General features: G+C 39.8%; 1 protein-coding gene across 2 annotated transcripts in view; it reads right to left on the bottom strand.

Annotated features, from left to right (window-relative positions):
• The window catches only part of RIMBP2 (RIMS binding protein 2), a 338,869-nt gene that overhangs the window by 210,300 nt on the left and 103,642 nt on the right, over positions 1-24,927 (bottom strand). For both annotated transcript variants that reach the window (XM_044989706.1, XM_044989705.1), the window contains one exon: positions 21,245-21,385. In XM_044989706.1, coding sequence (XP_044845641.1) covers positions 21,245-21,385 — 141 coding nt within the window. The remainder of the gene's footprint in view (positions 1-21,244; positions 21,386-24,927) is intronic.

Below are 24,927 nucleotides of genomic sequence, written 5' to 3' on the forward strand. Positions count from 1 at the left end.
CACTCATTGCCAAAACTCCCGAACACCCACACTTAAAAAACTCTGCAGTATTTGGAACGTTAACCAAAGTACAGTTAATGAGCCAGGATGTTACTAATATCTCCTTGGCTGCTAAGCCTAGTGCCGCCAGGCAAATGTCCAGGAAAACAATACCTGAATACTGAATCCCAATGTGAGAAAGCCTGTGATGCTATTGGAACATCACCATGGACTTACTCCCCATATCTAGCATATTATTTTAAAAAATAAACAAAAAAAACAACCTAAAATTGGCTATACAATAAACAAGAACTTAAGAAGTCCCATAGCTGGTGTTATACAACAAGAAAGGGATGAAGCAGCTTTAGGAAAAATACCAATAAGTGCTGGTATTTCAACCATCCCCCAAACTGAATTCCACCATCCCTAAATTTTATTCAGGTTTGGCTAGATCCCTCCATCCAATCTTGCCCCTGCCTTCAGGCCCCCAACTCCTACCGTTTGGTCGTCTTCTCACTCTTGGTCCCTGCACTATCCCCTTTCAAGATGGGGCTTGTCACATTTTTGTCCCCTCTCATAGTACTTGGTATGTTAGCTGCTGTTGTGTGTGTATCAAACAGCACCTTGCTCCTCTGATGGAACTCCCCAGAATGCTCAGTGTATAACTGAGAAGAGGCATTGGAGCTGGAAATCTTGCATGTTTGGAGAGTTTTGTGTTAGAGGCAACTTGTTTACTGTTGGGGCACAAGAAACTGGATTGATCCAGGGGAAGGTTGGTTGAGGAGGGGGAGAGGTTTGCAACAGACTTGATAGGGAGGAGGTTTGGATAAGCACCTGAAGTTCAGGATGACTCTATGAGGTGAAACATGTCTCCAGACTTTTGAGGTTTTCCCTACCACTAGCTAGAAAGAGAGGAACGACACCAAGAAGGCTGTGAGAACCTGACAGAATCTCAGAGTCTTGGATAGAGGAGGAGAATAGTTTTAATCTTGTGCTAGCACACATGACCCAGTGCACTTCTGATACTTCTTTTGGACAACACCTGCACACAACCCTAAAATCTATCAAATACAAACTACTGCGTGACAGATATGTCTAATCTGTATGTACATCATAGCTGACCAAACTACCAAATACACCACACAGCAGCTGTAGTAATAAAGGTGAGCCAAGAAGGAATTAAATTGTTGGAGAAAAGAATAAAAACACATCTAAAACATTTTTTATTCTTTCCATTGCTCTCCTATCATTTGCTTCCTGGATTCTTCTTGCTGACCATCATTTTTCTCCTACCATTAGTTTCCCAATTAACTTCATATTGACTTATTCCCACTGTTTCTAAGCGTGGCAGCATTTTCTTTGAGAGGAGAATGGGGAAAAAACACCCTTACCAATATATTTTGCCGGCTTCGACTGCCTCTCATCCACTCCTTACTCTGTAGCCTCAGTTTACATTTAAGACTCCAACAGAAGGAGGGCATTTTAAATCAAACCTAATTACAGGTATTAATTAATGGCACTCAGTTGTCTGTGTGCTCCTGCAAGAGCAGAATAGACAAAAACATATTTAGTTATCCATTTTCCACCCTTTTGCAGGCCACTGGCCTCCTGGCAAAAACATCCTAATGTACATCAGGTTGGGTACTCAGATTAAAAATTAGTTTATTGTCAGCATTGGCCTGCATTTTGATTACTTAATCAAGTTTGCTATGAAATTGGTGCAGCGCTCTGGAGAATAATTCTGCCTCAAAGCCTACAGCATTTTAAGACAGGCTTCAGAGATTCATAATATAATTATCTTCCAGCAAATCCAGAATCTCTCTCCCCGCAAAACCTACAATCAGCAGTCACCTCCAGCAAGCTCCCATTCACATGTTACAAAGCTATAGTTTTGAACTGGTATATATAAAATTCAATACATACGTTTTGTTTCTTTCCTTTTATCTCTTAAGTAAAGACATTACATAAAACCTACATTCAAAAGCACATACATTAACATTAATAGGTAAATACAGGCCAGCAGGTGACATCATCATCTCCTGGCTCCTTTTCAGACCATCCTAGGAACACAGAAGAGACAATGGTTTCACAGAAAAGGCAAACATCTAAAATAGTAGATGCAACACATGAGAGCATCTTTCAACTCCTATTCAGAGTTTTCTCCACTATGAGTGGTAAGATTAAAGACAGAGTTCTAAGGCAATGAACACAGCTGACGATGCAAAGAAGAGATGAGGGATGGGAGAATCAGTTCATTAGGACAAAATTAATACTTAACTGAATCTTTCTTCAAACTCAACAGAACTTTGAGGTTTAAAAGAGCTTGGGTATCTTTGAAAGAAAAGCAACTCCAGGTAATCTGTGCTTTCTGGTAGCAGCTGGCACTAGAAGCAATGAAAGCCTGTCTTCCCAAGACAGGAAGCAGGAGTACTGTACCAGAAATCTTGTAAGAAAGTTGTTCTTGTGAGTTTTCAAAGATCTCAAAGACTCTAACAGTGCTGATAAATTTGCATGAGCACCCAAGAGTTGGGTACTTAGCTAAACTGAACTTTCCAAAGCTCTTGCAAGTTCAACATCACTAGTCAAAATGTCCCAGGGAAAACTCTCAACAGTGCTGGAACATCCTACTGCCTAAGACTCTGCTTACCTATGCTACTTCCTTTTCTCTTCTGTGTCTCGTCAGTCATCCTAATGATGTCTTGCATACAGCCCGTCACCCAAATCTACAGAACATCTTAACACACTGCTACAGGCATAGTGACATGCTTCAAGTTACCTGGCTGGGGACTTCATTTATCATTCAAAATCTCTCCTTCCCAGCGCTAGCCTTAAAATGGAAGAGCACCTAAGTTACCACCGAAAATGCATTTTTCCTCTTGTTTCATCTATGTCAGAGTCCTCCTAAAATTGCATAAAGCATCCAATGAAGCCATGAATGTCAAGTCTTAAACCAATGATTGTGCTGACATTTCATTTTTTCCCTTCCTTATTAAGAGGAAAGATGGTTAGAGCCCTGCGTGGATACACAAATGTGTATCTGCATCTGATCTGCGATCCTCAAAAATTATCTGCAGATATCCGCTTCGGCAGACACTCGCATCGGCAGACACCCGCAGATCTGCAGGGCTCTACACTGGGGGCTGGGCTGAGCCTCTGAGGCACACCCCTCCCACCCACCCCCACGCCAGCCAGGGAGACCCACATAGGCAGCTGTGGGGAGCCAGCATGGATTCGCAGACCCTCCACCTGTCCTCAGCTAGGCGGGGAGCCTGGGGGCTGAGACACAGACGGGGGCTGCTCTCGCCCCTCTACCCCTCGCACCGTGAGCAGGTGGAGGGTGCATCGTGGCTCTGCACAGCTGCTCACCCGGCTCTTACTGTGCCCGGGGGACCATGAAAGAGTCTTACAGATGAAGGAAACAGAGCTAACACTTTAGACAAATCTAGTCCCTCCCATTTCTCCTCTCTCAGTAATCAGTCCTGAATAACCCTTTTTGTGTTGATTTTGGCCAGTTCTTAAAAATTATATCTTCAAAATCTACAGTATCTAAAGAACACTCATTATTTAAATAGTAAAATCAGTGCTGTGGTACTGCATTTTATAATTAACCACTTGTATGAAATGTGTATGAAAATACCAGACAATGGCCTAAAGAAAAACACATGTATACTATCCACAAAGAGGGGGAAACACCCTTTAGACTGTAGGTAAACACAGCTTTTCCCGCCTAATGAGCCTTTGCTGTGGCAAGTATTTTATGGTCAAGTTCAAGTTCTATATATAAATCGAGAATAAATCCTCTAATAAGCATGTCCAGAGTGCTGCACCATGGATTCAGACACCCAGAAAATTCTCATTAAGTGTTTGACAAACTTAATCCTAAAAGGACAAAGATATTTGTGAATTGCTGCAGATGTCTGAACCATAATTAAGAAGAGACTAACTGGGTTTATATTTAATATACTGAGACTTAAGTCTGCAGACTTACATCCACTCAAATGTGTTACTGACTAATTGCCATTTCCTCAACATTTGAATCTCTCACTGGATTTCTGATGCATCATTTTCCTAACGAACGTACTGCTCCAAAATATTCGATGCCACTATTTTGCTTATTTATTTACTGTTCTTTATTCATCATACCATGAGCTTCTTTACATGGATGAAAAGCACCACATTCCTACAGCCTGCAGTCTCTAAAATGATCTATCCTAAGTGAGTCATGTTCTTACTTCCCTGTTTGCATAGCAAATGCAGTAACAAAATGGAAGGCAGTCTATGCATCAACCACAAACAGAACAGAAAGGAGCCAGAAAAATTCACATTTACTCATCAACTGTGTGGCAAGAGGGTTTTGCCTCAGTTGCCAGAAATGCCTTAGAACACTTTAAATTGAAGGTTTGGAGAAAAACCTCTGGAAGGGGTTTAAATTTGGGGAAAATGTAATTCTCTTAATTGGATATAAAATGAGTGGTGGTAGTGTCAGGACCTTTTGACATGCTTAGAACAGTAATTTTAAGAATAAAGTTTTAATTGAATAAAAATTAAGAACAGTTTAAATTAGAAAATACAGTAATGGCGGCTATAGGGTTATGTAACGTAGTGGGAAATTCCACAGGAATAGATAAAAGCCCACAGAAATGAATAGGGATGATGCAATCAAGGCAAGGTATTGCATCACTTCCTATGGCAAAAGACTCAGCAAAACCCCATAGGAATACACTGTCGCCCATAGAACAAATGGGACTTCCAGACAGGAAGTAGCTAGGGTTCATCCAAAGCTCAGCTAAAAAACTCTACAGGAATACATTGAGCCCATAGAAGTCTATGGGAGGAGGAGCTACTAGTATACGTGAGTAATTAGCATATAATTTAACATATGCTAATATCTGAAAGCTGATTTATGATCGTAATTCAGCCAATTATAGCTAATGAGCTGCAAATTGTATGTAAAGTTGACAGCCAGCAGGTTAACACTTTGTAGGGAGCAACAGGGCTGCCCAGAGGATTCAGGGGGCCTGGGGCAAAGCAATTTTGGGGGCCCCTTCCATAAAAAAAAAGTTGCAATTCTATAGAATACTGTATTCTTGTGGGGGCCCCTGGGGCAAATTGACCCACTTGCCCCCCCGCCCCCCGGGGGGCCCTGGGGAGCAAGGACTAGTTAAAGAGAGGAGCTCTGCCAGACACCTGCAAGGAAGAAGGCGCTTACAGACCAACAGCAGCAGCGGAACCCAGCAAAGGAGAGGCTGCTTGAAAAGCAGCTACTGCAGCAGCAGCAGCAGCCGCCCGCCCAGGATTTCAGGGTTGCCCTTGGCAATGGCCACTCACGCCATCCAGCCAGCAAGGGGCCTTCGCAGCAGCCACTGCAGCAATTACCCAGCAGGCTGCCGTCTCTCCTGCCTGAGGAACCACTTTACCTCCGGAAAAGGCAGCAGAACAACACCGCAGCCGGTAGCACATGCTCAGCGACTAGCCAACTATGGCTACACCATTGCCCTCCAACACCATAACAGAACAGAAGAACCGCTCCAGTGATGAATCAAAGGGGTTTTAAGAAGGCCTTTGTAAGCCAAAATCTTCCTGTTTCAAGTGTAAATAAAGCTGGATGCTTGTGGTCTGAGTAAGATTCCCTACCCATTTAGTAACTGCCAGGCCTACGCTTAGTGGATGTTTGGTTTTAAGTGTTTAATATTGAATGTTAATTAATATATTGTTATATGTTTAACTGCTATATTGTTATAAGGTATAGAGTATTAAGAGAATGATTATATTATTGTTATATGCTACAGAATTAATTGAAACTATAAAATTGTAGTTTTGTGTCTTTATTTGCTGCACCACTTTATTCTTTTTTAATTGTGACTCTATTATCGCTACTCTTTTACTGTACTCACTCACTCCTACATAAATATTATTTTTGTTTTCGAAGAATTTATTGCTTGTTTGCCTATTCTTGATTGGAAGGCTATATTCATGTCCTTTCAAGGGGAAGTTAGCTAACTGCGGCTTTCCCTGGAAACTCCTTTAGGGTGGGCCACAACCTTAATTACCGGAATAGATAAATTAGGAACAAAAGGTTTTAAATTAAAAAACAAATCTTCCAGTAACAATTGTTGGTACAGCCTTGACATTGCTTAACCTAACACTCTGTTAAGGACATCAGGATGCAAATGGTAGGTTCATCATGGAAAATTCAGAGAGCAGAAACTTTGTACAGTACATTTATAACAATAATAGACTCTACCTTCCTTTTCCAGTTATCTTCCTATAAAATACATATCCTGGAAATATTTGCCTCATGTTTTCAGGAATCTAAAAGCCTCTAAACTGGTCCCACTGCATTTGGAAGTTAGCATGGTTTCCTCACCAATGGATGAAGGCTAAAGTTTTAGCTTCTAATAGGCAAAGGGTAGGGAATAGAGTTAAGATGTTAAAAAAAAAAAAATCCTGAACCAAACCTTTCTCCAGTTTCAGAAAAAAATGGATAGCTATTCTATCCACTACCCAGTCATTGTTTTATTTTCCTGTATTTCTAGGTTCTGGTAGGACTGAAAGAAATTCATAAAGACAACTGCTCTCTTGAGAGGTCTAACAGATTTAAAATGTTTATTAAAGTTAATGTTTAAAATTAAATATACACAAGTTCAGAGGGAAGGTACTGTACATCTGGGGTCAGGCTTGAGTTATGAGGGATTACAGGTATCAGTTACAAGGATCACACGATACATACATATCACATAACCAGCATAGACCCAGATTAGGGTGCGGGAGTTTTTAAAGCATCAGTGGATAAGTGGGCTCGGGTACGCCACCCATGGAATATATTAAGAGTCCAAGTCAGTATCAGTGTAGCAAATGGGTACATGGGTGGGGTGCGTCCCTTGGCCATTCAGATAAGCATCTGGAACAGAGTCTTTTGATGTTTGTCTCTAAAGGAAGAGAGTTATTGTAAATTAGTTCTAGGGCTGTGTGAAATTCTTAGTGACTTTAAAAAAACCCTCAAAATTTGAGGTTTTCCACATTTTGGTTGGATTTTGTGAAGACGGGCCAATCCAAAATCTGCAAAATTTATCCTATTATAAGAAGAAAGGGACATATAATGAAATTAAGGAACGGCAAATTTAAAACTGATAAAAGAAAACATTATTTCACATAATGTACAGCTGGACTGTGAAATTTATTGCTACAGGATATATAATTGAGTCCATGCACACAACAAGATTCAAAGAAAGATAAGACATTTTATATGGATAAGATTATTCAGAATTAGAATAATAAACACAAATAAGCAAGTGCTTTATAAGAGAGATAAAAATTCAAGCTTCGGGGCATAAGCCAACATCTAACTTTTTGAAACTTTCCCTGGAAACTGGAAATCCCATAATGGCCTAACACCAAATTTATTTCCCTGAAGCATTTGGAATTGGTCAGTGTCGAAAACAGGATACTGGAGTAGATGGACATCAGTTGTGAACCAGCATGGCTCTTCCCATGTTCCTATTTTCAAGTAAAAACCTCACTACGTTTGAAAGTTTGATATTTCATTTAAAAGACAAATCCATTTTCACAAGGATTCACACACAAAAAAAATGAACAGTGAAGCTTTCCAACTGCAAAATGAGCCGGAATGAAACTGCAAGTATTATTCACAAAGTTTTATGAAAAAATATTAGCTAATTCTTTCCAATGACAAGCTGCAAGACTAGGCTTGAATTCTATCCAATTCTATTACTTAATTCTAATCAATGACTGTGTGCAAAAAATTCAAGTCACAGTGATCTGGCTAGAATTTTGGTAAATACAGTGGAACATTTACTAAAGAATTCAGAACCCATTTAAATATTTAGGCTCCAACTCAAAATATTTAAGCACATGTTTAACTTTAGCACGTATTTACATCTTACTGAAGTCTGTGGGACTTAAGTATGTGCTTAAGTGCTCTTCTGAATAGCCATTACAAGGTGACTTGCAGCTTGTAAAATATAGTACTTTCCCTGGTCTTATACAGGGTTGACAATACACTTTTCAAGCATAAATAATTCATGCTGCAATGGAAATGTTGCATCTCTGGAACAGCATCTTCTCTGAAATTCTTTTTTAACCTTACAGGTCATGTCCTACGAGGCTGTTTTCTTCCAGATTGTTCAAGTCAAATGAACAAGAAGTACTCTAGAACACACTTTCTGAACTCATATTTCAGAGCATGGGTCCACTCTGAAGAAAGCCATGATTGCATCATTAAATCGTTCAGCTGCCACACAACCAAATGTGCATCTCATCAACAGTTAAACAGAAATGATCATTCATAAATTAGTGAAACACAAAGTTCCATTTGATACACCTGCTCCCACAATCGGAGTGTATACTCTAGGATGTAGTTACATTCATCCAGCAAATGTTTGTTGCCATGGCATGAGGATGTATCCTTTAAGCAGGTGGCCATGTTGACTACTTTAATGCTTTTGGCCTATATGAAAGTCTGAGGAAATCTCCGTGCTTATGTCCTTTTCCATTAGGGGCATGATCATTCCATTTGATCCTGCCTACCTGCATTACTACCAGATCAGAACTTTGCACTGTAAACAGAGATCTATATAACCTTAACCCCTCATCCCACCCCCAGAGAAGCCTAACATGCACAAAACTCAAAAGGTTTGATACAGATGCTTATTCATCTACAAAACTGGGCTAGAAATCTCATAAAAAGGGATTCTTGCAAGCATTCTGATACTTCCTGCTCCTGTTTAAGGTAAAATACCACACAAACAGCTTTGTTTTGGCACTTCCTGACCAGAAGTTGGAAGGAGAAATGAAACAGGACAGATGAAGCAGAAATAAAAAATAATTTTAATACAAAGGTGACTGAAGATTTTCAAACCAATAAAGAAAAAAATATTTGGTACAGTGTTAAAGAATTGAATCAGTTCTTAATTTATTAAAATCACTTCCCACATCCCTAATGCACCCAGATCAACTATTTAAATACAATTTATGTTCCCTTAAGTCCAGTCACCTCCTGATCGACTGCCTGTCAATACAAAGGAGTGATAAGCATGACATAATGCTTTGCTTTATAAATTCAGGAAAATATTCTCTCTGCTCAGTAATCAGAGCCTGACTTTTTATAAAAAGCAATCTGCTTCTGCAGACAACTCAGCACTCACCCATCTTGAATGGAAAGTTAGGCTGAAAACTGTCAAGATGTCAAATGCACAGAATGGCAAGCTTGCCCCAGTTTGTTCAGATTGTTTTGAAACACTTTTTAAAAAAACAACAAATTATAATCTTTCAGTACTATTTCCCCTTCTCAAAAACTGTCAAAATTGCAGCCGAAGTTGTAACAAATCTATTTTTAGTGTTTGTTACTCAGAAAGGATCATGAGGAGTATAATCTGTTCATTAATGCAAATTTATTTAAAGCAAGCAGCATGGAAAACTTTAAAATGCATTCATCACCATTTGTTTGGACTCAGCAGTCCCTGATGTACTCGCTGATATAAACATGTCACAAACAAGCCAAGAGATGTGAACAATGTCATTTAAAGACGCAATAGGTTTTCACAACTCATAAAATAGCCATATATGTCTCTTTCACACTCACAATCTACAACTATTTAATATGTAATATTCTTAGTTCCTAGTGACCTTAGATGAATTGCCACAGTGGGTTATAAATGGTGACGCTTTCGATAATCACATGCATGGTTTTTCTTTTCCAAGTGATTTCAGCACTGATGAGAAATGCCAGATTGACAGGCTTCGAGATTGCAGTCCTCTGTTAATCCACAAAAAAGGTACTGCCAGGGCAGTAGCAGGGCCAGCTTCCTCAATGTATCTCCATCCTAACCTGGAGGGAAAACCATGTTTAGAAGAGAAGGGGGAGTTCAGTCTACATGCTCATTCGAATCCTTGACCTCACTCCTGAAGCTGTTGACAAGAGATTCCCATTCATGGTGACGGTGAGTTTCAGAGATCTGAAATGCCACTAGGAAGAGATGAATGTGACAAGCGAGCTACTAGCGATCAAACAGTGGATCTTAACAGATGAGACAGAGGTATAAGGCTCTGGAACCACTTAGTAACATTACCAACTCACATTTTATATCCATGTTACTTTTTTTATGATCATAGAATTATAAAAATGCAATGCCGGAAGGGACCTCGAGAAGTCATCACATCCAGCCCTCGGCACTGTGCCATGACCATGTAAACCTAGAGCATCCCCGACTGGTGTTTGTCCAACCTGTTTTTAAAAGCTTCCAATGAAGTGGACTCCACAACCTGCCTTAGAAGCCTATTCCAGAGCTTAACTACTTGTATAGTTAGACAGTTTTGCCTGATATCTAACCTAAATTTCCCTTGCTGCAGGTTAAATCCATTACTTCTTGTCCTACCTTTAGTGGACATAGAGAACAATTGATCACAGTCCTCTTTGTGAAAGCCTTTAACATATTGGAAGACTTATCAGTCTTCTTTTCTCGAGACTAAAAATGCCCAGTTTGTTTAAGCTTTCCTCATAGGTCAGGTTTTCTAAACCTTTTATCATTTTTGTTGCTCTCCTCTCGACTCTCTTCAATTCGTCCACAGCTTTCCTAAAGTGTGGCTTCCGGAATTGGACACAGTACTTCAGCTGGGACGTCACCAGTGCTGAGTACAGTAGGACAATTACATCCTGTGTCTTACATACCACACTCCTGTTAATGTTCCCCAAAATCATATAAGCCTTTTTTGCAGCTGCATCACATTGATGACCCATTCAGTTTGTGTCCACTATAACCCCCAGATGCTTTTCAGCAGGACTACCATGCAGATTGTTATTCCCCGTTCTGTAGTTGTGCATTTGATTTTTCCTTCCTAAGTGAAGTACTCTGCACTTAGCTTTATTGAATTTCATCTTCTTGAATTCAGATCAGTTCTCCAGTTTGTTGGGCCAGGTCATGAGACAGGGGATGTGGGGAGACAGACAGAGCTCATAAGGGCTAGTGGGGGAGGACAGACTGGGGCAGGGGCTGAATGGGAGTGGAGGTGCAGGGCCACACGAGGGAGGGAAGTGCAGGGCAATATGGGAAGAGGGGGAGGGGGTGCAGAGCTACAGGGGGAAGAGGGATGGCTGAATAGGGGCACAGAGACACATGGGGATAGGGGGTGCAGGGACACATGGAGATGAGGGGAAGGGCTGGCTGAGGGGGTGCAGAGACATTGGAACATGGGGTGCAGGGCTACATGGGGGGAGGGGGATGGCTGAGTGGGGGCAGAGAGATACATGGGACAAGGGGTGCAGGGACACATGGAGATGAGGGGAGGGGGCTGGTTGAGGGAGTGCAGGGCAGACATGCCAAACCCATGGAAAAAACACAGAAATTGGACTTGTTTTTGGCTTAACTGGCTTATGAGTTGCTTATTGGATAGTTTTTGGCTTGTAGATTGTTGCTTGTTTGGCTTGTAGCTTGTTGCTTCTTTTTTTTTTTTTTGATCAGCTCCCGGCAAGCAGGGGCAAGGGGCAAGCAGGGGCAAGTGGGGAGAGAGTCAGGGGCACACCGCAGGCCCACCACAGTCCCAGACTGCATGCCGGGGGGATCTAGTCACATAGAGTGTTGGGGTTCTTAGGGATTGGCTTGTTTTGGCCTTGTTCTGAAATGGGATTAGCTTGATTTTTGGCTTATTGTGAAAGTCGGGGTGCTTATTTACCACATGAAAGTTGGCAGCTGTGGTGCAGGGCCACATGGGGACAGGTGAAGGGGGTTTAGGGCCACATGGGGATAGGGGGAGTGGATGTCTGAGTGGGGGTGGAGGAACACATGTGGACAGGGGATGCAAGGACACGTGGGGGTGCAGGGACACATGGGGATGGGGTAGATGTGCCTGACTGAATGGGAGAGTCTCGGGGTCAGCCAGGGTTCTGCATGGGGGAAACTCCCTAATAGTCCCTCCCCACCCACACCAAAAAAAACTGTTCCATACTCTTCCCCACCCACACCCAGCAACCCTTCAAGTTCATACTCAGGCTCCTTCCCAGCAATTACTTCCCTCAGTTCCTCCATTTCCCCTGACTCTCGCAAGCCTTTACACTGCTTCTGAGGGGTGCAGGAAGTACGGTTCTGTATTGTAGTTTAAATGAATTATCACCCACAGTTCCATATTAATATGCCAAGTACGGAACCTATTTGTCAAAAAACATTTCCTGAATCTTTTTTGTTGTCTGCATTGTTATACTTGTATTGTATACTTGCTGGCAGGTATTTTGAAATAAATTACCAAAGTAATTGAAACTGTTGTGATTATATTGTGTTATTTTGACAAATAAAACATGCAGATTTTTGCAGAATTATTGCAGAATTGTAATTAATTTGTACAGAATTTTTAATTTTTTGGTGCCGAATTCCCCCAGGAATAAGCACTGTTAGATCTTAATGGGTCTGAAAGTCTTTCTTGTGTCTTGACTTGATTATTTCTTCAATGCTCACATGATCTGAGGCTTTAGATAACTTTAGATATGGTTTGCTGAAGTTAGTTGTTTAAGAGCACTCTGTCCAAACATGGAGGTAAATCAATGCCCAATATTTTGGTTTCTATGCTCATTTTCAGGAAATAGGAGTCCGCATTTGCCGGACATATCTATCACATTTATTAGACGTGACTGAAATACCATATTAATGGAATATTTTCTGCAGAAGATTTCTATGATTAGGACAAACTTGCCCAAGCTGAATGTATCCCTCAAACTGATAGTGATTTTTTAATTTCTACTATTTATGAAGACTAATACAGAATATATGCATCTAGCTTCAAAACACTGGAAAGTATTATTTTTGGAGTGGAATTATTTTGACATCTATTGTATGTTAACTGCAGAAATGGGAAAACATCAAAGCTCAGAGATTGGGTGCAGATCACAAAAGCATTCAAAAGTTAAGATTCTTATCTGAACTATCTGTAGCTCCTTGGTCTGCAAAACTGAATTGAAAGTTTTAAGAGAAGAGACTCTTTCATGGTATTCAGGCACTTGTGCTTCTAGTCTAGGACAGAACCCTCAAACACTGAAATCTAAAAAATTTAAATCTAAAAATAATATGGAAAGGGGTTTAAAACATCAAAATGGGTCTGGCAAATTTTTAACCACATAAACCCCATGGAGCATTCTTAATAAAGATGCAATCGTTTGACCTATTTCCAGTTAACAGTTAATTGTTTTCTTATGGTGAATGAATTAAAATGTCAAAAATTATAAGAATATTAGGATGGGGTTTTTAAAAGACCTTAAAGGAGTTAGGAGCCCAAGTTCCATTGAAATTAGTCCCTCAGACTCTCTTAAAAATCTCAGCCTTTGTCTACAATGTAATTTAGTTTTCTGTCAGCTAAAACAGTATAGCTAATAGAATTTGTTTCAAGTGTTTATGTCAGACTTCCTTCACCTGAAGATATTGCTGTCATTTTTGTTTCCTGGTACTTCAGTTGTAGGAATAAACTGCAGATATTACTGTTAACTGCAGCTGTGTATAACACTCCAGTGTTGAATTTATTGGTATAGTTGGGAACAATGAAGGTTAAAAAGGTTATTACTTTCTTGATACAGAGGGCCTTTTTTCTGACAGTATTATTTTCCTTTTATGACTACATTCCACACTGTATTTATCGTGTTACAGAAAGACACATACAGAGACATTCAAATCCTGCTTGCCATACTGAAACAAGTAGCCCCACTGAAGATTTTGGGATTATGCAGGGGTTTGCCCTATATAAGCAGAAGGTTTTTGATATGTGTTGCTAATTATTTATATGCCTCATTATATCCTTGCTGAGCTGAACACGACTCACCTCACTTGTCCACCCACAGCCTATCGGGTAAAGATAAATTGGATTGTTCAAACATTTCTAAAGCTATGAGTTTAAAAAAAAACCCATAGTACTAAAATGTAACGAGCTTGGGATGAATGTATCACAAAGGACAGAGAATGTACCTCAAACTAATCTTTAAAGACCAGTTCCACAGAAATTGAATTGTTGTTCACAAAAATCCAGAAGATCTCCAACAAGAACACATATTAAACAAAACTGAATGGAAGAATGTTTTATCCTATTTAATCAAGCAAAGGGATTAAGAAAAAAACCCAGATATTTTATGGAACATTCTGTGTGAGACAAAGAGAAAGAAAAGGTAAGAAATGATGAATTGACTGGTCATTTGATATTCTAGGGACAGATTTTTTTGCCTGAGGACGCAAGGAAAATATAACTTTTATTATGACAACAGGGCTCATAAATAGGTGATAAATAGGACTGGATGAGACATTACAGGTGTCAGTGTGGGAGGTGTCTCGTGAATAATTTAGTTCGCTTTTCTTGTGCAATTATTAATTGTCGGTTAAGAGACTGTTTGTTTATGAAGAATGATTATTTCTCTTACTGTGGCACCTAGAAGCCCAAACTGAGATCAGGGCCCCAGTGTGCAAGGTGCTGTTCATGCTCATCATGAGACACCCCTTTCCCCAAAGTGCTTACAATCTAAAGAGACACGGCAAAGGGTAGGAGAAAGTTACAGATAAGGAACCGAAGCACAGAGATATTAGTGACCTGCCCAGGGTGAAACGGAGTTTGTGACCGAGGCAGGAAATATGGGTTCAACTCCTATATCCTGGTCCAGAAGATCATCTTTCCTCTCAGCCCTAGTGCTTTCATCAGTGTAGCTATACTGAATTTCAAAATGGCAGAGAAAGAAAAGAGGAGACAATTGGGGTAAAAAAAAAGCAGAGAAGTGGCTGAACTCAGCCACAACACCAGTCAGCTGTTTCTGCAACACTTGGTTCTGCCCTCATGTATGGGTCTTATAATGTTATGATCCTGACAACTCATGGTGAATAACCTCTAACCCTTGAAGGCCCCCAAATCTTAAAGAAAAATAGCAAATAAGGGCATAATCTTGCTCACTTTATTCAAGTGAGCATTCCCACTGGCAACACATGAATAAGACTAGCAGGATTTGGCCATTAATCCTACAGGGCGTAATATTCTTGGCTCAAATCAATAGTTACTGATGGCCACAGGCAGCTCAATTTTTAAAACTGGGTGCTGTTGATATAGATTTTTTTCCTCCCTGTTTACATCAGATGGAGCATCATATTACTCAGAATTATTTGCAACCTTTTTTTAAAATCAGGAATATATTAACCAGACCATCTAATGCATTAGAAAGATAGGATGCCCGTTTATTCCATGACAGTAAAGGGGGGTGGAGAAGAGGATGTTTTTATTAGAAAAAGTGTTTCTAGGTCAACTATCTTTTTAAAACTCCCAACACCGAAATAACTGTTTTAGGGGATTGAGAATAGGTCAGCCAGCTTTCAAGCTAATTAGTTCAATACAGTGACTCAGTCTATTTTTCCTTATACCGGATATTTCTGAATGGCTTGAGGTTTTAAATACCTTTTATAGCCTTAGCGCAGTCACATTCAAGAATGTAACAAGCTTGTTGCATTTTGGGAGAGGGGAACAAGCTTTGCTTTCCCCCTTCCCCTTAAACTCAATACAGTTCTACTTGTGATGGCACTTTCTCTTGATGACTTGTAGATAGGAACGTTCTTTATCGTACCAGTGCTGCGTTAATCTAGTCAAGTCAGACTTCCACGTTTGCAAAGAGAATAATTATTTCCAGAGCAACACCACCAGAAATGAAAGGTTATGCAAGTAAATTCATTTGCGGAAAAGAAGAATAAAATTACAACATTGCCAAGTGCAATAAGGCTGTCAAAAAAGCCCAAACACTATTCACAAAGACACACAAAAATGACAAGAAGGTGAATGCCTATATGGCAAGCCATTACATTACAGAGGTATGTATCAAAAGCCAAATGCTGCTCTAATCCACAGACATTGTTTCCTTCCTTCAAAGAAATATATATGTGCTGCAGGGGGAATGGGGAAGAAAACTCATCTTAGTAAGTTTCCTTTTAGGGCAGTCTATCCACAATGAAATATTAAATGTCACTTCTGAAGCCTGCTTTCTTTGCGGTAATTCATTAACATTCAGCCCCGTAGTTGGCCGTCCTAAATCAGAGGTGTCTCTGAATTGCAAACCAAACTCTCAGTATTGATATTTCTTTTAAATTGTGTTTACATTTTTCTTTCAGCTGAGCTTTTGCGTAACATGCTGAACATCAAGCATTGCCATCCTTGCAAAAAATAAAACAAAGTAAATGCTTGGAATGCATAATGCATATTGTTTTTTCCTTTTACGTAGAGACAGGAAGACTTAAAACAAAGAACAGTATGTACTGGAGAGAACAGTATGGATCGGGAAAGACTAAAGTAATTATAATTTTTTGATATACAAGCATAACCCAGCAAACCGATGCTGCTTGAGTAGCTCTTCTGACACATTGTTGCTACATGTGGAAAATGGCATTATGCCCGCATTAGTGTCCTTTTAACAGCCTCGATTCCAAACTTAGAGCACTTTAATTTACAATCAGGGAGCTACAAGTCATTTACTAGCAGCTGTAGCCAGAGGCCAATGATACTGTTGCTTAGTAACTAACGGGTAACTAGTGCAAGCCCCGGTTATATTTATGTACATAGCAAGCTAATGATAGAGATGAAGGGGATGTATATTTGTGGAAATAGCTTCCATCTAGTTGTTTGTTAAGATACCATGGGATTTTTCTTGCAATGAAACATTTGTTTAAATAAAATGCACCAGGAAGGAGAATTGAGCTAATGTTTTCTGACCTTCGGTTCACATGATTAAATGTACCATTGCAGATGTCGCTTTTTTAGTTCATTAAAAAAATGAATGGGTGTGAAAACTACGTTATCCCCAAGGAGCTGATGTCATTCTGAGAGGCCAGATTGACAACCCTGGAGACTAAAGTTCATTGCTGCTACCATCCAGCCAACAACAGTTTAAATTTTCTTCACTCCCCCACAAATAACCCTAAGCCAAACATTTTTAGGACTAAAACTGGTCATTCAGTCGTCAGGTACTTTCATCCCTTGGTTTCTTGGCTGAGACTTCAAACAGTGGTGTCAATTAGCATTGCCTGTGAAAGAGGGCTTTATGAAATCGACTCTTGTCTAACCTGTGCTTGACTAGAACTAGCAACATACAAATAATAAGCACTATGCCCCATTATCAATCCCATGAGCCATCCAGTCACTCGGGGTTCATCTTCATTAAGGATACACACTTGGGGCACAATTCCTGGACCGACTGTAATTAATGAGAGTTTTGACATTGATTTCAATGGTATGAGAATCTGGCCCCTTTTGTTAGCTATGATAACTCTACTAACAATTATCTATGTTCTCAAATGTGTTCTACTAAACAGAACTCACATAATACAGGCTTTACTTTTCACCTGAATAGGAACATTTTTCATCAAAAACGAATATTCAGTTCACATCACAGCTGTATAATTATTCGTTTTATAGAGATGCAAAGCAGGCATTAATAGTAGTTCAAAACATCACATTTAAAAACTTTTCTCCCATCATATTAAACATAAATACTTCAGATGGAATAAAACTCCAATCCTTCAAACGGATAAATTCCCCACCAAAATTAGAATCTCAAGCTTCAGAAATCAGGCTTTTAGGCAGTGTCAGAGTCATGCCTTCACTTGCTGTTCCATGAGGTGCAATGTCAGGAGAATAAGAAGAGCAGGCTAAAAAAAGTCTCATTTATTCTTATCTACAGAGGGGTTTATTTTTAGGAATTTTCTTTCAAATTAGTTAGTTAATGATTGCCAAGTGCTTTGAAGATCAAAAGCTGTGTAAGTGCTGAGTATTATCTGGAAACCAGAAAATGCATACCAAATAACTAACCAACATACATGCTACTCACAGCACTAACAATCACAGTATCTTACAGTTCAATAGCAGCTTTCAATCCCAAAGGATCTGAAAGGGCTTAGACTATGGCCAGAGCCTGCAAACAGATCTATATCTGTGGATCCTTAGCCCTTCACAGTGTCCCATTTGCTTAAGTAGGACTCTGTGCTGGACTCTGTGCAGTTCTATTTGCAGGACTGAATCTTGAATAAATACAGGAACCATTTCAACTAACCACCAGGGAAATGCAGTTAAATATGGTGTGGAATACAAACGTTGTTTAGCAGGTGTGCACCACCACTACATAGCAGCTTCCTTAAAATTCAACAAAAAATAAGTTTGTAGGGTAGATATCTATTTATCTGTCTAGCCTATAAAATTTGAGAGAGACTTCCACAAAATTTAAAAAACCTATAGATTTGCACTATTCATTAACAAATTCTAAAGGAGATTAAAGTAATTTCTATAGAGCCCTATTTAATTCCTGTAAGACATTATTGGTTGAATCTCTCTTAAATTTCACTCTTGCAAAAAATATTACTGCATTGTTAATAACAATCAGTGCTTAGGAACTGTATTATGCCTCCTACAAAAGACAATACTTCCTACAGTGACCTGTATACAATGTTTCTCTTTCAACAAAGAGACTCTCTAATACTTGTACATTACTTTAATGTATATTTATCCTGTTCCCTTTAAGGCCTGAAGTTGACTTACTGAAGTACAAATAAGGAAGCTAAAATATTTACATATCTTCAGGCATACTAATAAATATGACACATGAGCAACAAATTACACACCTGGCCCTCTTTTCCAGGACACACGCCTCCCACACACACAAAGCCAGGCATAACTTATGCACCACTATAAGATATCAAAGAAGCATCACTACAGTCCACATTTGTCAGCCTACCAATTTATTCAATATACCAAAAACAAGGACCTAACACAGGACTAATAAAATTATCTTTATCACTGGAGAGCTCAAAATGATGGATGCCGAAGTTAGGACTTTATGAGATCAAGTGAGCACATCCAGTTTTCAAATTTTGTTTTGCAAATCCAATTAAAAATATGCAATTGATTTAGTACTGGAGAGTAATGACATCCCAGTTCATTTGAAATTAATATATCCCGATAAAATGGCATTAAGCTGAGACATTAAGTCCTGAGGTACAGATCTAAATCAAGGGTCAGGAACCTGCTTTACCAGGTTTCAGATTACTTTGAACACAGACAATGTAACTGGCCTAAACTACTATATTCTTAAACTAATACATCTGACTACATAACCTTTGAGACTCAGCGCTAGATGAAGACAGGCCCAGGGACAGAGCTCAAGTCCAAGTCAAGCCAAAATCAGAATATGGACCCAATCCTGCAAGACACTAAGTGCATCTAGAAAGGTGCTGAGCATCTGCAACTTCCCTTTGTGTCAACAGGAATTATGAAAGTTTAAATATCTTTCATCAAGGAGTAACCCACCTACGGTAACTTTTAAGTAGGTCCCTATCCCAGTGTTGTTCAGTAGATGTCCACGCACTAAAGGCCATCTCCATTCACTAACATTTTAACTTGTGTGTTCTTTAAAGTGTCTCATGAGGTTTAGAGTACAACTTGGCTCAGCTTTTAGGATAGATTTTTGCGGGTCCTTTGGGTGCTCAGTTAACAAAGTTTCACTGTTCCTTTACATTAATCAATTTCTTGTTTTTGCTCTTTTCTAAATAACTCATTATAATCATACAATAAAGGCAGCATCAAGAGAAATGAAAGACCACAAAACAGATCCAAACTCAGCCATACTTTTTATTACAGAATATGTTGCTATTGAATCTAATTGGTCGCTATTTCTTTTCCATGTGGCAGAAAACAGAAAAATTATATTAAACTCATCTATGCACCTTCCAATCCTGAACTTGCAATGAGACTGTAAGCTAACAAACACAACATGCATTCACAGTCAATTTATTAAAAGGCATTTCTTAGCACCAATCAGATAATATACAGCAGACTCACAACAGAAGAAACTAAATTTAAAATAATAGCTGTTGCTGATAAGGAAGGGTACACGTTTTAGAAAGGTGGGCAGGAAAACAGGTGTATAATTGCAATTATCACTCCATGATACTATAGTGGTGGCCCTCAGAAGGTTATCTTGGGCCAAATTGGAAAATATAAGGGTAACTTCAGATTTTCAAAACCAACTTCTAGTTCCCTATACACATGCCTATAGGAAATACCATAAATACAGCTGGAAGTGAGGTTATTTAACTGCAAATACGTATTTAAGCCCCTAGCCTACACTCTGATCCATGCCAATGGAAGAGTCCACCCACTCACATCCGATTGTAGGATCATGGGCCTTAATTATCTCAGGCAATTGGTAAGTTTTAAAAGGCCATCACTGTGCACGATAAGTCCAATTCCCTATGCACAGCTGCATTCTCTGCTGAAAACTGACCCTGAACAATTTAAGATAAGTCAACTAGTTCAATTTGGTTTAAGGCTGCAATATGATTTCGCTACTTAATGGTATTTCTCCTCTGAAATACCAAGCCAAAAAATGTGTTTACCACTTTTTACAGCACAAGCAGGAATAACCCCTTGTGCAGTGAGAAGCAAAAGTTGATACACCACTATTACTTATATACATCAAATTTCAATGCTGCATTTGCAGATCTGAACAGTCAACTTTAAAAAAGTCAGCAAATTCTGATTTTAAAGCAATTGGTTGACTGAATCATTTATTTGCTTTCAAACTAACTTGAAAACCTGTCACTCTACCTGCTTCTGGAAGAATTCAACCCCACCAGACCTTCTAGGAATGACAAGACACTACTCCTCACACCTTTTAAAAAAAAGTTTTTGACAACTGTTCTCTTTTCCTAGAGCTACTATATTCTGAAAACAACCTCTTCTAAAATATTCTACTGATGGCACATTTTGTAATCTGTAGAGAGCGAGAATGCCACGTATAAATATATAAATCCAACTTCTGCTCTGAATTATAACCAGATAATCCGACTGATATCTATGGGCCAGATCCTCAGTTGGTATAAATCGGCAGAGCTTGGAGCTATGCTGAACTACACCAACTGAGGTTCTGGCCCTATGATTTTGTGCCCAAGACAATGCATCACAACTTTGTTTATCAACAGTAAATTCTCCTTCCATATTTATACATATGGTCCATATGATTCTTGCTATTTTTTTTTCAGACGTTACTACTGTACAAAACTGTAATAATACTCTATTATACAACTTGTGATACCAATGCAAAGTATTGAAACATTCAAAAGCATAACAAAAGTAATAAAGCAGGCTGAGTTTAGTTCACTGCAACCTCTGGAATTAAAGAATCTTTGGACTGCAAAATCACACTTGTGTCTAAATTCACCATTCAGCTAAAGTAAGACAAAAAGAATAACCAGAGAAGACTTACTAAAAATCTCCAGTGATGATTCTCTTGAGTTAGTGTTGTGACATTAGATTGAAAAATCTGGGTTTTCTCTTCTATAAATTGGATCCGATCTAATGTTTTCTGTGGCACTGCAGGTTGCAAATATGGTAGATCATTTCTAAACTGTAGGGAAACAAAAAACAAAAACAGGTAAATCCTTACATTTGTTTAAACCACAGCTAACAGCATGCCTCTTTTCCACAATATAATGTGATTTACATCAGTGGCTCACAAACTTCCCAGACTACCCCTTTCAAGAGTTGGCTTTGTCTTGCATACCCCCAAGTTTCACCTCACCTAAAAACGACTTGCTTACAAAATCAGACATAAAAAATACAAGTGTCACAGCACACTATTACTGAAAAATTGCTTTCTTTCTCATTTTGTCTGTATGAAATTTTAGTTTGTACTGATTTCACTAGTGCTTTTTCTGTAGCTTGTTGTAAAGCTAGCAAATATCTAGATGAGTTTATGTACCCCCTGGAAGACCTCTGTGTACTCCCAGGGGTACACATACCCCCAGTTGAGAACCCCCAGTTTTTAATAGCATGTCTCTCCATACGTGCTTTGCAAGTGATGGTTAATAAAAATATCCTACTCATTAAAAGCCAAACTAAATTAATAAGCCTTCAACAGTTCTCTGAAGCATACCTCATAATTTATAACAGTGGATATGTGAAAATAAAATTTGCATTGGTTTCATGCACCACTTCAACTCAGTTTCTACAGGAATGGGGGGAACTAATTTACCAAAGGTGGTGGTTTAGTTCTTACACCATATGCTACTACTCACAACTGGAACCCCAGGACTGAGAGCGCGCCTATCTGAACAAATGTTCAGGCACTACGGTCAGGAAGAGTAAAGCTGAACATAAGCCCTCAAAATAAGGTTTAAGTGGTGCATGTTGTGGCCCTCAGCAGTGGGGTGGATTTCTCTAGGTGCTCAGTTTTTAGGGTTTGATTAGATACAAACTCTAGCAAAATGCTTACCACTGTACTTTTCTTAGCATTGTCCTTTCTTGACAACAATCAAAATATCATTTATTGAGCTTAAAGATGCCAGTCAGAAATGTAATGCTTAGGGGCAATCCAGAGTTGTTGAAGTCAAAGGAAAGACTCCCATTGACTTCAGTAGGCTTTGGGTAAAGGGTGAAGTGCACAACCTGTAGTCTTGGGCAAAACTTCAAAACAAAAGGGAACTTTGCCTGATTAAAGTCAGCAGGGATCAAGTCAAGGAATTTTAATGACAACTAAAGACATATTTCCTGTGACTTCATCAGAAGGGAAAGTGAGAGGAAACGGAGGAAAAAGGGAATTTATAATGCTGCACCATGGACTGTATCACATTTTAAATGAATCACTTTTGGTTATAAACTTCACTATGTAATGTGATTCATTTACTCTTACCACTTCCAATAGACATACCTGGCCTGTCAAACAGCTTAGGCTTTGTCTACACTAGCACTTATGTTGGCAAAACTTTTGTCGGTCGGGTGTGTGTTTACTTCACACCCCTGACTGACATATGTTTCACCAACAAAAGCGCCGGTGTGGACAGCGCTATGTCGGCGGGAAAGTATCTCTCACCTCCATAGCTACTGCCGCTCATTGGGGGTGGTTTAATTATGCCCACAGGAGAGCTCTCGCCTGCTGGCATACAGTAACTCCTCATTTAACGTTGTAGTTATGTTCCTGAAAAATGCGACTTTAAGTGAAACGATGTTAAGTGAATCCAATTTCCCCATAAGAATGAATGTAAATGGGGGGGTTAGGTTCCAGGGAAATTTTTTTTGCCATACAGTACAGTACTATAGTTGGGAGGTGCCCCCGCCTTACCCCACACAGGCACAGCCCCCTGGCACTGGAGACACTGAGGCAGGCAAGGAGGCTGAAGGTGCTGTAGGCTGGGAGAAGCACATTGTGCAGCAGCAGTGGCAGCTTCCCCTACTCTGCAAGCACCAGGGCAGGGGGCTCAGCCCTCGGCCCACCCACGCCACCTCTTCCCCCAAGCCCCCACCCTTAACCCGCCTCTTCTTTCCCCCCATCTTCCCCCTGTACTCCGCACATCCTCGCTCCTCCCTCTCCCTCCCCTGCCTCCTGCCCGTGGCAATCAGCTGGCTTGCAGCATTCAGGAGGCAGGAGGGAGGAGCGAGTACATGGCTTGCAGGCTCCCCCTGCCTCCCGAACACCGCAAGCCAGCTGATTGCCGCGGGCAGGAGGCAGGGGAGGGAGGTGGGAGGTGTGCCGCGTCCTCGCTCCTCCCCCCTGCCTCCTGAACGCTGCCAGCTGTGGACAAAGCAGGCAGCCAAACAACGTTATAGTGAAGCACTATACAACTTTAAATGGAGCATGTTCTGTAATTGAGCAGGGACATAATATCGAAACAACATTAAGCGAGAGGACGTTCAGTGAGGAGTTACTGTAGAGCGGCTATACAGGAGACCTTACAGCAGCGCAGCTGCAGCAGGACAGCTGTGCCACTGTCAGGTCCATAGGGTAGACATAGTCTTAGTCAATCAGGGCCTGTGTATTTTATAAGATACGTATATGGAGAGTATACACTTAATGCACAGCAACAACTATATGAGTCTGAACCAACTCCCACTGAAGTCAATGTGAGTTATTTCACTGACTTCAACTAAAATTGCATCAGGCCCTAAGTTAGGTTAAGAGGGAGGAGAGGGGAGAAGAGTCCCTAATTACAAGAGCTACAGAGAACTCCTTAAGCCAGGTGAAAAAAGAAATTTTAATGCAAGGGCAGGATGTCAACAAACTTAATTTGTGCAGGAAAGAAACCCAAATATCAGAAGGGCTAATTCCCCTCAAACGCCTCAATTTGGCAAAGCACTTAACCATATGTATAACTTTAAGATTGGGAGTAGTCCCATTGGCTGAATCAGGACCTCGGCTAGTAGATTCATAAGCCTATTCACAAGCCATCCCTGATGAGTTAAAACAAGTGCAACACATTACCAGACATGTAAGCGTGGCATGGTAATTGTGTATCAGTGAGTATGTCTATAGTGAGTACTAGGTATATATTGTAATTAACAGAGTAGGTTGCAATTAAAGAAATAATATGATTTAGTGAGTTTTAGCTTCTCACTGCTATGGATTAAACACAACATATAAAAAAGGATATAGAGCCATGCATGCATCCCTACATCTGAGCGTTATTTTTTGTCATGAACCCAGATTGCAAAATTTCTGGAGCAAAGACTGTCTTTTCTACTACATTTGTACAAGGCCTAGCACAAAGGGGCCCTGATCCTGGATTGGGGTCCCTAAGCAGTACTGTAGTATAAATAATAATACACTTTAAATAGATACAGTGTATACATACACACAGTTAAAAATAGACTTTCAAAATTAAATTAATCCCCACTTATCTTGAATAAGCACTACTCTTGTAACAGTAAACTAATTATCTTCCTCTCAGGGAAGTTATGGTTTTAAATCATTTAAATATTTCACAGATCTCCATTCACTGAATCCATTGTTGTCACATGAATCTTGCTGCAACTAAATAAAAAGCCTCACTAATCTGAAGACCTGAGCAGGTTGGCTGACCTTTTCATCTCTGGCATTTCAGTAAACTTTATACTGGTGCACTTTGTCAATTGGAAACATACCAAAGGTTGATTAAATTATTTTTTCATCAGTTA

The sequence above is a fragment of the Mauremys mutica genome, chromosome 16, assembly GCF_020497125.1.
Source record: "Mauremys mutica isolate MM-2020 ecotype Southern chromosome 16, ASM2049712v1, whole genome shotgun sequence".
Taxonomy (NCBI): Eukaryota; Metazoa; Chordata; order Testudines; family Geoemydidae; genus Mauremys; species Mauremys mutica.